At 34.9% G+C, this 12,861-nt stretch overlaps 1 protein-coding gene across 2 annotated transcripts; it reads right to left on the bottom strand.

Moving 5' to 3' along the window:
• Positions 1 to 9,135: 9,135 nt before the first annotated feature.
• LOC110878720 (probable mediator of RNA polymerase II transcription subunit 26c) lies at positions 9,136 to 11,855 on the bottom strand. Of its 2 annotated transcripts, XM_022127075.2 has the most exons (9): positions 11,052 to 11,855; positions 10,883 to 10,951; positions 10,704 to 10,786; positions 10,524 to 10,594; positions 10,374 to 10,432; positions 10,233 to 10,266; positions 9,991 to 10,136; positions 9,549 to 9,636; positions 9,136 to 9,435 (listed from the first exon to the last, which is right to left on the bottom strand). In XM_022127075.2, exons 1-9 carry the CDS (start codon positions 11,448 to 11,450, stop codon positions 9,326 to 9,328), a joined length of 1,059 nt encoding a protein of 352 aa, XP_021982767.1. In that variant the 5' UTR covers positions 11,451 to 11,855; the 3' UTR covers positions 9,136 to 9,325. The 2 variants fall into 2 exon arrangements, with proteins under 2 accessions (XP_021982767.1, XP_021982768.1); XM_022127076.2 differs by lacking the exons at positions 9,991 to 10,136; positions 10,233 to 10,266.
• Between the last annotated feature and the right edge of the window lie 1,006 nt (positions 11,856 to 12,861).

Below are 12,861 nucleotides of genomic sequence, written 5' to 3'. Positions count from 1 at the left end.
TTAGAATGAGAGGAGAGGGCTTGCTATTTATAGAGGGGGCTGGAACTTCTGTTCGAAGCTGGCTGCACCTTCGTACGAAGCTGCTGGCTTCGTTAGAAGGGAGCTGTTTTGTGAAACTTTCTCTTGTTTCGCGTGTCGGATGCTCGTTTTATGCATTTTGTTACGTTAATTAGTACGAGTATGTTAAGTATTTTAGCTAGGCATCAAGTATTGCATTGTGTTGCGTTTTATCGTGATAAATCGAGTGGTGCGAGTAGCATTTGCGCGTTTTAAGCGATGTATTGATTACTCGCTTATTATAACTATTTAACATTTAAGCACACAAATAATATAAATAAATCCGCGTTTCGAGTTTGCGTTGAGTCAGCGTTAAGATGAGCGTTTAAGTAATAAGCATTTAACTGCGATAAATAAGCGATAATAATGCGTTTAAAAATGAAGTTAACCCATTATAATCATCGAATTCCAGAGTACAAGCGTTTACGAAAAGAAACAACGGTAAAATAGAAATGATGTGTGCAAAATGTAACATATAAATTACATCAAATGAGGCATAAAACTAACCCTTTTCTAGTACTAACGTTGGAAAAAGCTTGTTTTTGTCTTCCTTTTAAATTTACAGGACCAAATGCGCTTAAACGTACAAAAGGAGCAAATAAGAAGCCAAAACCAACATAAATACAAAGAAAAGGAATAAACGTGACATGCCCGACCCCTCGGCAGCATCCCCAAAGTAAAAACAAGAAATCAGAAGACTGGCCACGGGGTCGTGCCCAACCAAACGCGGAGCATGGTCAGAAACCTGCAGAAAAGACAAACCTGTAGAAGCTTCTACGCCCACCATGGGGGCGTGGTCAACGGAAAGATACGCAGAATCTTGCCAAATCTTGATAGTACAAATACGATGCTGACCACGGGGCCGTGCCCACTGGACACGAGGCCGTGTGGGACCCTCTGCTAACACTTCCATTTAATGAAGGAAGAGAAAAGGTTGGCCATGAGGGCGTGCCTCCTGGACATGGGGCCGTGGCCAGAGTACTGTGCAGGCTATAAATAAGGGTGCTTGGCTCACTTCAAAGGCATCCCTTGGCAAACCACTACTCTCCCACTTTGCCACCACTCCACCACCACTACAACACCAACACCCACCACCATCATCCATCATCCATCTTTAGAGTGTGTAGTAGTCTCGGGATCCAAGATTGATTGTAAGGGTTCTTGCCAATCAAAAGTCATGTTTGGTTAAGCCTCTTACATCACTTGGTGAAGACAAGTCTTTATTGTATTACTTTTGATTTTTAATCTTTCGGCACTTTTTATTTGGTTTTGTATTAATGACTTTAATAACTAGTTTCTTATGTTGAAGGTGAATTCTTCGTATCATTTTTCCGTGGTGTCTTGGCGTTACTTTACTGTCTATATAAAGTAAAAGATTGCATCATTCATATTTTTACGGTCTATATAAAAGCATGTTGACTACCTGGTCGGGGTTAGGGGAATGGTTTGGTAAGGTTCTTGGCTTGTTCAGTGTATAGATCCTGCAAGGACCTGGTTCAAGCTTACTATGACCTCCTTCAATACCCACTAGTATTGGATGGCGGGGGTGCAAATAGCTTGAACCCCTCATATGTAAACTACTATTAATATATTAAACCGGCTTCTTGGGATTGTATCCTTGCTGATTCAAACCACTTAGCCGAGGGTAAAGTCACCTTCAAAAGAGGGGCCTACCACTTTTCGCATTAATAACGTAATTAATTATCTTTCAATATTCCGACCCTTTGGGATTGTATCCCTGCTAACTCAAACCACTGGGTTGAGGGTAACGTCGTCTTCAAAAGAGGGGCCTACTACTATAACAAAGATAATCTCTTAAACAGTCCGAAAATGCGAAAATCATCAAAGGATGCATTATTGGTGGTTTCCCTTATGCCATGATATAGTTAACTATTAAAGAGGAAGACTACAAATTAATGATCATGTCATGTTATTTCCTCTCACATTCTTCTCTCTTACCCAAAAATCATAAAGGAGGTTTCCCTTATGCCAGAGGGTAAACTAATTTTTTTTAACTACCTAATTAATAATTAATAAATGAAATTATAATTTTAACATAATAAAAGTACATTAAATTAAAAAAAACATTACATTAAAATAAACTAACTAAAATTACATTAACTAAATTAAAAAAAATATATATTACATACAATTAAACCTACTTAAAAAATAAAAGCATAAAAAATTTTGAAACTACATGGCCGTCCATATTTATTTGCGATCTCGCGTTTTCGGGCTAGTGTGATTTCCAATATCTCCGGTGGAACATTGTCGTGTGGCATGTTAAACGTCTCCAGATCCTTATCAACCCTAATCAATCTCAACGTCTCTCGATGTTCATCCGTCAACTCGGTATATTTTTCCTCTCGTTTCTTTTTAATTTCCACCAACTCTTGTTTCATAAATTTATATTCTTGTAGCTTGTCAGACATACCAACTGACCTTCGTTCGACGTTGCGGGTCCTTTATCTTTTTTCTCTTTCTTTTGTGCCTTGTTGGAGAGGGGTCTACGTTTATGTCGGGTATACCACTACCCGCTTGGTAGTTACCTGAATCCGATGACTTTCTTTTTTGCCCCGAACTACCACTATCCTCACCCACCAATGGTACCAGGGCCCATTTCTCATGCTTTCTAACCACCTCCCATGCCTCAATATGAGGAAAGCCACCCGAATGTTGTTTTGGTAATCTTTTAGCGCTTGTTTCATAACATGAGCATCGTCACTCCCGCTAGGACGTAAACGATCCTATAATAAAAATATAAATTATATTAATGTAAAAAAAATAATTATATATTTTAGAGTAAAAAATAAAAAAGTATGTAAACGTAAAAAGTTATACCGCTTGATGTCAAAAACCGTTGAATAAGTTCAACTTTGCTTGCATAGCTTTCCATTTCGGAAGGACTTGATGAACGGTTCGTGAGCTTCCTCCAACGATTGCATTGTAGTGTGCGAGAACTTTCTTCCAAAAACCTTTCGATTTTTGGGCATTTCCTTTTTTCTTGTAAAGACTACAATGCACATACATCATCGCTAAAGCCTCTTCTTGTTTTTTTGTCCATCTTTGCGGATCCGCCTTACCCCCTTTTCCTTTCCCTTCATGTTCGGCTTCTTCTTCACCTTCAAGATCTTCCTCTTCGTCGACTTCTTCATCTTCATCTAAGTGTTGAGTATCGGGAACAAATTCTTCATCTTCGTTGTCATCGTATATGGGAAGCATGTGTTCAACATTATCTCTTGGAGATTGAGACGGTGGACTCCGATAAGCAAACAGGTTAAAATCGTTTTGGGCTTCCGTAGGATTCCCGTACACACCCGGTGCAACCATCGTGGTGGTCATGAAAAAAATTGTGATAGATAGTTAGGTTGGGGTGGGCTGTTGTAAAAACTCGTTTGTGGAAAAATTGTGGTGGGAAGTTGGGTTGGTACACACTTGATCCGCCTCGTCTTCTTTGTGAGCCGCGCCCCCTCGCATTCGAACTAGAACCCGATACTTTTTTCTTGCCATCGCTCTTGTTTTGTCTATCCATTGTGTGCTTGAGAAGTTGTAAATTGGGTGAAAATGGAATGTTATATCTATAAAGATATTTAATGGTTATTTTTTAAACCATAAACGGTCATATAGCCGTTTAAATCAAGTCCCCAACAGTCATAAAGTACAACGGTCAAGTCCTCAATGGTCAAATCAAGCCAAACAATCAACTCCGCGCATGTGGCAACCTTTCCCCGATTTGAACCATACCCGCGCGGCATACTTAGGTAGCGGTTGTGTTCCCCGAACCACAAAGGGGCTTCCCTCACCCTTTGTCGCTTCCACCCCGTACACCCTAAGAATAAGAATAACATTTCCCATTATTCCATACATAAATTAGCAAGTTTTGTGTGCATCATGACTTGTACCTCATGCTTGGAGACTTTTTCAAAAAAAAAAAAACCTTGATTTTTCACTTTCAACCTTAAAGTTTTTTCTTTTACATTTTAACCCATTTGAAATTTTTACTTTTAGCTCAAACATTTTCATCTTTTGTAATTTAACACAACACTTTATTATTTACAACTTTGGTCCCCCGTACTTTTTATCTTTCGCAAGTTTTTTGTTTTACGTTTCGTTCTAAATTTTGCGAGTTAACATGTCGTAGCGTGCATATAAGGTTCAACGTTTTTGATATATTTTTTCAGATTTGAAAGACCCATCGCAACGCGTCCATTTTTCCCTTTTGAAAACTTCCCCGCAACGGGCGGGTCCTAGATCGACTAAGTTATTATTTTGTACGTTTTACATTTCTAGTTAATTTCTTCGCATTAAGATACTGTAACGGGTGTGTGTGGTTCAACGATTTTAGTCTACTTTTCGTTCAGTGTAATTTTTACCATTTCATCTATTTTATTTTTACGATGTTGAGAGTCGATGTCGTTGTGGCATTGGTACCACTTGGCACGGTTTTACGAACGTTTTTAACCTATTAAATTTTTTACTAATATTTTGTTTCGATTAGCCCTATACTTCCTTTACTTAAGAACTATTTTTTACGTGCATATTTTATGTACGGGTATGTATAAATATGATTTGTTCTACATTCCGACGTAAACTTTTTTATAGACGAGTCCGGTCAAATATAATACGTTTTCGTTTAAAGAAACAATTTTACATGCATATTTTTATGTACGTTTTGGTATAAATTCAAGTTGTTCTACGTTCGACATAAACTTTTTTGGGAAATGATTCAGGTCAAATATAATATGTTTTCATGTTTATTTTATGTATGTTTCGTAAAGTTTTTTTTCGAACCGAGTGGAATCAAATTATGGTTTCTTTTTCTCCCCTTTTTCCGAAAGCTCTAATTAATCCCTTTCGATTACACGTGCATATTTTCCTTCATACCCGTTACGTTTTCTATGTATGAGTTGGGTAACATATAATACGTTATGATTGTTCGATATGATATCCATTTACTTTACGTTTGATCCAATCACAATGCTTATACAGGTTACACTGAGTTCAATCGGATACGTCGAAATGTATCTTTTCATATGGTTAATGCATCATATAACGTTTGAACTAATTCATTCAATGTTTACGATGTACCCGCGCCGCAACGCGGGCGGATCTTAACCCTTCTTTTAAAAAAAAAAGTAAAGAAGAGTTCAAGTGTTCAACGGAAGTGTAATTCTAGAAACTGAACAGTTGTAACTTCTTATTGGTCTGGAAGGATTTACTTTGTAGGTCACTTTTTTAATTAGTTCAAAATATAATTGTTTTTTAATCAATTTACATTTTTAACCTTGAATTTTAATAGAATAATTATACCTGAAACACTTTTTTTATAAGCAATTTACGTTTATACTCTTAAACTTTAATAGATTTATCACACGGAAGTTTAATAATATTTATTTTTTAATAAACGATTTACATTTCGATCCATTACCTTTAATAGAGTTATCAAACAACCCTTAAAATTTAATAAAGTTATTTTTTTCTTTTTTATAAATATTTGATCTTTTATCTTTTCCCAGCTTTAATTTTTTTTATTTTGCTTATTATTTAGTTGACTATAGACATGTTATTTAATTGTGTTGCTTACTTATTTTTACCGTCATTTAGATTAAAACATACATAGTTCAAATTAACTCTTAAATATACCAGGTAACAAAGTTAATTATTTTTTTATTTATCTTATTATAGATTAAGCTAACTTTTAACTTTATACATGTTTAATTAACCCTGTTAATTGCTTATTTCTATCATCGTTTAGATTAACCATGTTAAAGCTTGCATGGTCTATAATAACCTATCGATATATCATATAACAAATACATCCTCGCTAGCACCATTCTACGACCCCGCCGCGAAACGCGGGTTCTAATACTAGTTTATTACAAGATTTAAAAAAAAAAAAAAGTTAAGAAGAGTTCAACGGAAGTGTAATTTCTTAAAAGGCATATGATGATTTAAAATGTTTAAGATCTTATATGTTACTATGTTAGATCTAACGGTCAAAAAATCAAGAGTATTACAGTTTTAAAGTAGTTTTTGAATAAAAAATAAAGTAGATGATTTGTAGCAAAACAGATAATTAACCTTAATTACTCTAAAAAGAATTATTATATAATTCTGATTTTTAGACGTTAGTTAAATTTTTAGAAATGACAAACAATATAAAAAAAAAGAAAAATAATAACGATATATATTACCCTAAAGACTTAAAGTACAAAGTCGGTGGTATACGCCACCGACATGCACATGGTCATTTCCCTTTTTCACTCAAATAAATGCATATGTCATTTTCTTTTTTCACACAATACTTTGAGTAAAATACATTTAGGTCTCTTGCTTTTAGTTTTTTTTAAATTGCGTTTTGAGTCCATTTTGACATTTTCTCTTTTCATCCATACTTTGAGTAAAATACATTTTGACCCCTTGCTTTTAGTTTTATTAAATTGCGTTTTGAGTCTTTTTCCTTTTCAAGTTAAACTTCATGCATATGCCATTTTTCTTTTTCACACAATACTTTGAGTAAAATACATTTAGGCCCCTTGCTTTTTGTTTTTTTAAATTGCGTTTTGAGTCCATTTTGACATTTTCTCTTTTCACCCATACTTTGAGTAAAATACATTTTGACCCCTTGCTTTTAGTTTTGTTAAATTGCGTTTTGAGTCTTTTCCCTTTTCAAGTTAAACTTCAGTTTTTCACCCATACTTTGAGTAAAATACATTTTGGTCATTTGCTTTTAGTTTTGTTAAATTGTGTTTTGAGTCCATTTCATTTCCAAGTTAAACTTCAATTATATTGCAATATTAGACCATTGAGGTTTAATCTCAAAAGTTTATAATGTTTCAACTTTATCGTTGTACCGTATATCTATACATTTTTAGTTTATTGCTTTCTTTAATTATTTTCGTTCGCTAATTTCTTTTTTAAAAAACTAAACGTTTGGATTCAACCATACATTGAGTTGAACTAAATACGTTAAGACATGCGCTTTCATATGGTTTGCACATGACATAGCGCTTGGACTAATCTGTTTGCAACGTGCCTACGACGCATTGCCCGCGGATTGCATTATGAATATTAAAATTTATGTGTCGGTATAAATTCGAGTTGGTATACGTTTCGATGTAAACTTTTTTGGGGAACAAGTCAGGTCAAATATATTTGGTTTTTGATTGTTTTATGTACGTTTTCCAATTCTATGTTTCGACCCTACCGCAACATGCTAAGGGTATAATTTTTTCCGTTGATATGAATATCACTTTTGATTACACGTGTTAGTTTTCCCTTAATACACATTTTATGCTTTTTGTACGTTTCCTATGTATGAGTCGGGTCACATATAAATACGATATACTTTACATTTTTATCCAGCTACAATGCTATTGAATTAAATTGGATACATCAAAATGTGTGTTTTCATATGTTTAACGCATTACATAACGCTTCGACTAATCTATTCGATGTTTGCAATGTACTTGCGCCGCAACGCGTGCAGGTTTCCCAGCCCCCATACGTTCACGATGTTGCACTTGTAGCCCCTTGACTTTGGTATATTCAAAGTTTCATAAAATGACAAATTTAGTCCCTAAACCTTCTACTTTGGATTTCCAAAACCACAACCTCATCCTTCAAACTTTGCTAGCACCAACCCTCTACTTTGGTTTTCCACCATCACCCCTTAGCTCTTACACAGTTATGCCACCAACTCTTTTCTTTTACATTTCCACCAACACCCCCTCATCTTTTACACATTTCCGTCACCACCCCTACCCCTTGCACTATTACTCCGTTTTTACACCCGCCAAACTTTAAAAAATTTGCAACTGTAACCCCTAGACTACAACTCCTACTTTTGCAAATGACAATGCATTGTGTTTTTCGAAATGTCTTTGACATTGTTTTGTACACTTTGTGTCTACCTTTGTGATTTACACTTTTTTTTTGTAATTGTCTTTTACGTACTGGGTTTTATGAATAGTGTTTTGTCTTACTATATGTTTCTATCCGACGCGCGCCGCCGCAACGCGCGGCAGGCAAAATCCTAGTACTATATAATAAAAGAAACCAACTTTGGGACACATGTCATTCATTGGAGTCATCTATTTTTTAGTTTTCTCATCTTTATCTTCTACTTAATTATAGATAATTAATATTAATTAAAAGATAATTATAAAATTAAATTTAAACAATTCGTATAGAAGATAATATAATCTTTTGAAATATTTATTAGATTTCCAAATTATTTATCTTGACATTAACAAAAGACGTACACTAAATATAAATTAATATAATGTAAAGAGTTAAATGTCATTTTAGTCCCTGTGGTTTGGGCTATTTTGTCAGTTTAGTCCAAAAGTTTTATAATACACAGGGTTTATAAAGATAGAATAAGATATAGCTTTTTATTGATTGTTATATAAAATTACATGTGATCAACCCATACAATACATGAGATTCTTAAAAATCTAACTGTTCCATTATTAATATATAAAATAAAATTTACTCAACCCGTACAATACACAGAGTTCTTAAATATATAACTTTTTATTATTTAATATATAAAATTACATTTATTCAACCCATGTAATAAATGAGATTTTTAAAGATATATTTTTTTATTATTTGGTATGTAAAATTACATTTAACCTGTGTAATAAACGAGGTTTCAAAAATATATTTTTTTATTATTTGATGTATAAAATTACATTTATTCAACCCGTGTATTACACGGGGTTCTAACCTAGTAAAATATATATTTTAAACGAAAAGGTTTTACTTAAAAGTTTAAACTTAAAGCCAAAAGGCGCGTCTGAGGAACGAACAAACTCGGTTAAGACAAATGCAAATTGACATCTATACTCCTAATCATTTAGGGCAAATGTGTACCAAACTTTGCCTGTCGGTAAGGGGTATTAATGTCAACGCAAGTTGGATATATAGACATCATTTCTTAGTGTTAAATTATATAAACTGATACCCAAAGAAAAAAATAATAATAGTTGAAGTTATAATTAGGGGCGCTCACGGTATAGTTTCGATGGTTTTTAGGTCATACCTTCAACCAGATTGTAACAGTTTTGACTATTGTAAACCGAAACCAAACAACTGAATTTTATAACTTAATAAGATATTTAAAGAGGAATTTCTTAACAAGAAAACATCATTGGATCCAAAAAAAAGTTATAGAAGATAAAAAAGCAAAGCAGTAGCAGTTGTATATGCCATGAGAGTAATTTTATAGAAACTGGACCCACCAAGAAAGTGTAAAAGATCATCATCTATTTTGCCTCCCATGAAAGTTGCCTTTGTTCCTGGCAATGAATCCATTCCTGGGCTTTGGTATCTCATGGATGTCCATCATTTGTATTTTCCTTTCCTTTTTTGCTTCAAAAATTTAAAAAAAAAAAAAAAAACATACACATTTACAAACTTCAAATATTAAAGAAAAATTATAAAAACAAGTCCACAAGTAAAAAACATCAATTCATTATTCTAACCATTTTGGGCTTCCTGGTAATTCTCCTGAAGACGCTTCCGGGCCGAAGCCAGTCGGTCCATGTCAATACCTTCCTCCCTCTGTGTTCGCTGCCAAAATCATCAACATTTCAACTCGTATAATTGCAAAAACATGTAATTTGAGTAACAGATCAAAACGGGTAATCTTTGGTAAGGATGGCTCAGAACACTTGTTTTAAAAAATTCTTCGCTTTTGTAGAAAGTAACTATATTATGTCAATAATAATAATTTGGGTAAAAGAATTTTGGGAGGCTGTATGTATTAAAAGTAACTTTGGGCCACTTAATACCAGTTCAACTCATTTAACCCGTTTCTATTTAATCTAACTTTGAGTTAGTCACTTGACCATTAGCAACAAAAAAAGACCTAAATCAACTCACTCACTCACAAACAAACGACAATAATTTGAATAGAGAATGTACATTTGGAGGAGGAGCAGAAGCAGAAGCCGCCATCACAGGGCGAGACTGGGGCGGTGGTCTTGAAGGTGTAGCTTTTTTAGTAGCGACTGGTTTCGGCCTATTCTGCTCTGGTTCAGAATTATTCCTTTCAGAACCAGAACTCCCATCTACAGTTTCATTTGGTGTAGAGAATTCATCAATAATCACTCCACAACAATGTATGGAAAGAAAATGGAAGATTCTAATCGAATTCGATACTTAACTGTGTGGGTTAGGAGAATAGCCGAAATCAGGTCCCTGAGAAACACAATTTCAAATCTCAGAAAAGGCAAAAAGTATATTTCAAAGCCATCATAATAGACGTACTTCACTATTTTTCAAACTCGTTACATTCTTTCTCATACCTGTTGATATCCATTTTGGCTACCCCTTGGCACATTCTGCACCAAAGGCGAATCACCATCTGCAAGAACAATCAACAAAAATCAAAACCTTGCAGCTTGATTGATAAAACACTATAAACTCATAAAACAAAAGTAATAAACAGCCATTACCTGTAAGAGTAGAACGTGCAAGCGTACTATTGTTCGACCCGACCCATTCATCCACCAAATCCTTCCATTTCCTATTACATATACAAAAGATAAAACAAGCTCAACAGCAATCTACAATAGAACAATAAGCTTTTTCAGAAATACTAGATTCCAATCCAATTCACTCTCAATCATACTCACCTCACCAATTGCTTCACCAGTCCTCTTACTTCATTTGACGGATGCTTTCGAAGTCGATTAACATTCCTTCCTATATCAGTTTCCTGATTGGATCATCAAAAATCAGCGTATGTAACCGAAACTCATAAACAATAACATTAATACGTAAAGTAACAAACACAAAGATGATGTTTATTCACCTTAAGGACTGTAAAAGTCAGATCCATATCAGCTAGGGTTTGAAGCAAATCAGCAATAGCATCATCAGTCTAAACCACAATATCATTCGTAAGAGGTCAACTAACAATAATAACTCAACTATAAATCTAATAAACAAGATGAACACATATGACTCATTGAAAACTATACCTGATTTGAATCCTCAAGCTGCTCTTTAATTCTCAGAACTTTAGACTGCTCATCATCAAACAAACCTCCATACGGATCTGGTTCATCATCTTCATCCTCTTGCGGAGTTAACGGCGAATCATCACCTCCTCTGACGTCATCATCACCTCCTCTGACGTCATCATCACCTCCTCTGACGTCATCGTTCACCTTCCGGCCAACGCCGTTCGGAATCTGCTCACTCAGATCCACGTCGCAATTACTACACCGTTCGGAGTACAGCCGCTGCACGATTCCGTCTCTACGCCGCTTAAGCTCGCCGGAATATTCCGTCGAAGCTACGGTTATTGCCGCATCAATGATTCCCCAAACATCGGCCGTTGAATTCGATAAAATCGCCTTAAATTCATCCAAATCCATAACCTAACTACAAAACCTAAACTGATTATCGAAATTTATCGATCTCAGCGTATAAAAACGAGATCTAGGGTTACGGAAACCGCGTGACGTCAGAAAACCACGACGGAGTGGTCGCCGGTGACCGGAGATGATGAACGGATAATCATGATAACACCGGCCGATCAATAATAGGAGATGATTGTGTAGAAACTGATAGCAATATGCAGGAAATTGAAATTGATTATGAATATGAATGATTTGGATAAAGAAATTATGCAAAATAATAATAATATTCTTGTTGTTGTTGTTTTGTGTTGTGTTGTGATGGTTTGGTTTAGCCTACGCGCTCATGTGTTTGATGGGAAGCAAGTAGGAAGTAGGAGTGTGGATGGACTAGTTCCGTTCTCTCTTTTTCAAACTTCTATTTTCATGGGCTCATTCTTATGTCATGTCTTAAAAAAACAAAACCATAACTCAAAATCAAACCATTAGCTTAAAAAAATGAAATTAACTAAAAACCAATGAAAGTTCAATCTCCACTGGTGTCATATTTGGTGGATAAAGACGATGAAGGCTAGTTCTTCCAGACCCTAAGTCAAGAGGTCAAACCCGAGTCACCTCGGGTTTTAGTCCACCGTGCGTTACGCCAAAGAGATTCTCTCTTGTGGCGGCGCAAGCCCCTGCCGCTGGCAGTGGGTGATTTGGTTTCCCGGGGAACGTCGTTAGCCAAACTCTGATACCAGCGTGGACCTGGTTAAGACAATATAGTCTGGCCAGAGTAGGGTTACGGTCCTCTGTTTAGGAGTGTGTGAGATCTCTCTCACAATAAGTTAAAGATTCTCACCTTTCAAAAAAAAAACTAAAAACCAGTCAAACCAAACAGTTTGGGTTAGGTGTATTTCCATAACCGAGTCATCGGTTATGGTTATGATTTAGCATTTTTTTTATAACTGAACCGAACTTCTAAAATATATAATATAATTCAAGTTGGTAAACATTATGTTTTTATTTTTTGGTGAGGTTCGGCTACAAAGTCCAAATTTTCAAAAAAGTGTAAAAAGTCACAAGTTATTATAATTCCAGCCATAAAACACACCTAAAACCCACAAATAACAGAGTGTAGATTACTAAAACACCATATTCAACCATAATAGTTCATAAAAACTTCAAACACACAATTGTAGAACTATGGATAAAAACACAACATGATAATTAACATAAAACACAATAATGTTTATCATTCGATAATCAGAGTCTTATTATCCAAAACACAAAACACAAAACACAACCCACATATATGATGTTTTAGTAATCTTCATTTTGTTATTTGTGAGTTTTAGATGTGTTTTATAGTTAACATTTTGGTATTTTATGATTTTTTACACTTTTTTATGAAATTTGGACTTTGTAGCCATCTCCTAGCCTTTATTTT

The sequence above is a fragment of the Helianthus annuus genome, chromosome 9, assembly GCF_002127325.2.
Source record: "Helianthus annuus cultivar XRQ/B chromosome 9, HanXRQr2.0-SUNRISE, whole genome shotgun sequence".
Lineage (NCBI taxonomy): Eukaryota > Viridiplantae > Streptophyta > Magnoliopsida > Asterales > Asteraceae > Helianthus > Helianthus annuus.
Note: the sequence above shows the minus strand (reverse complement) of the source record. Positions and strands in the feature narration are given on the sequence as shown.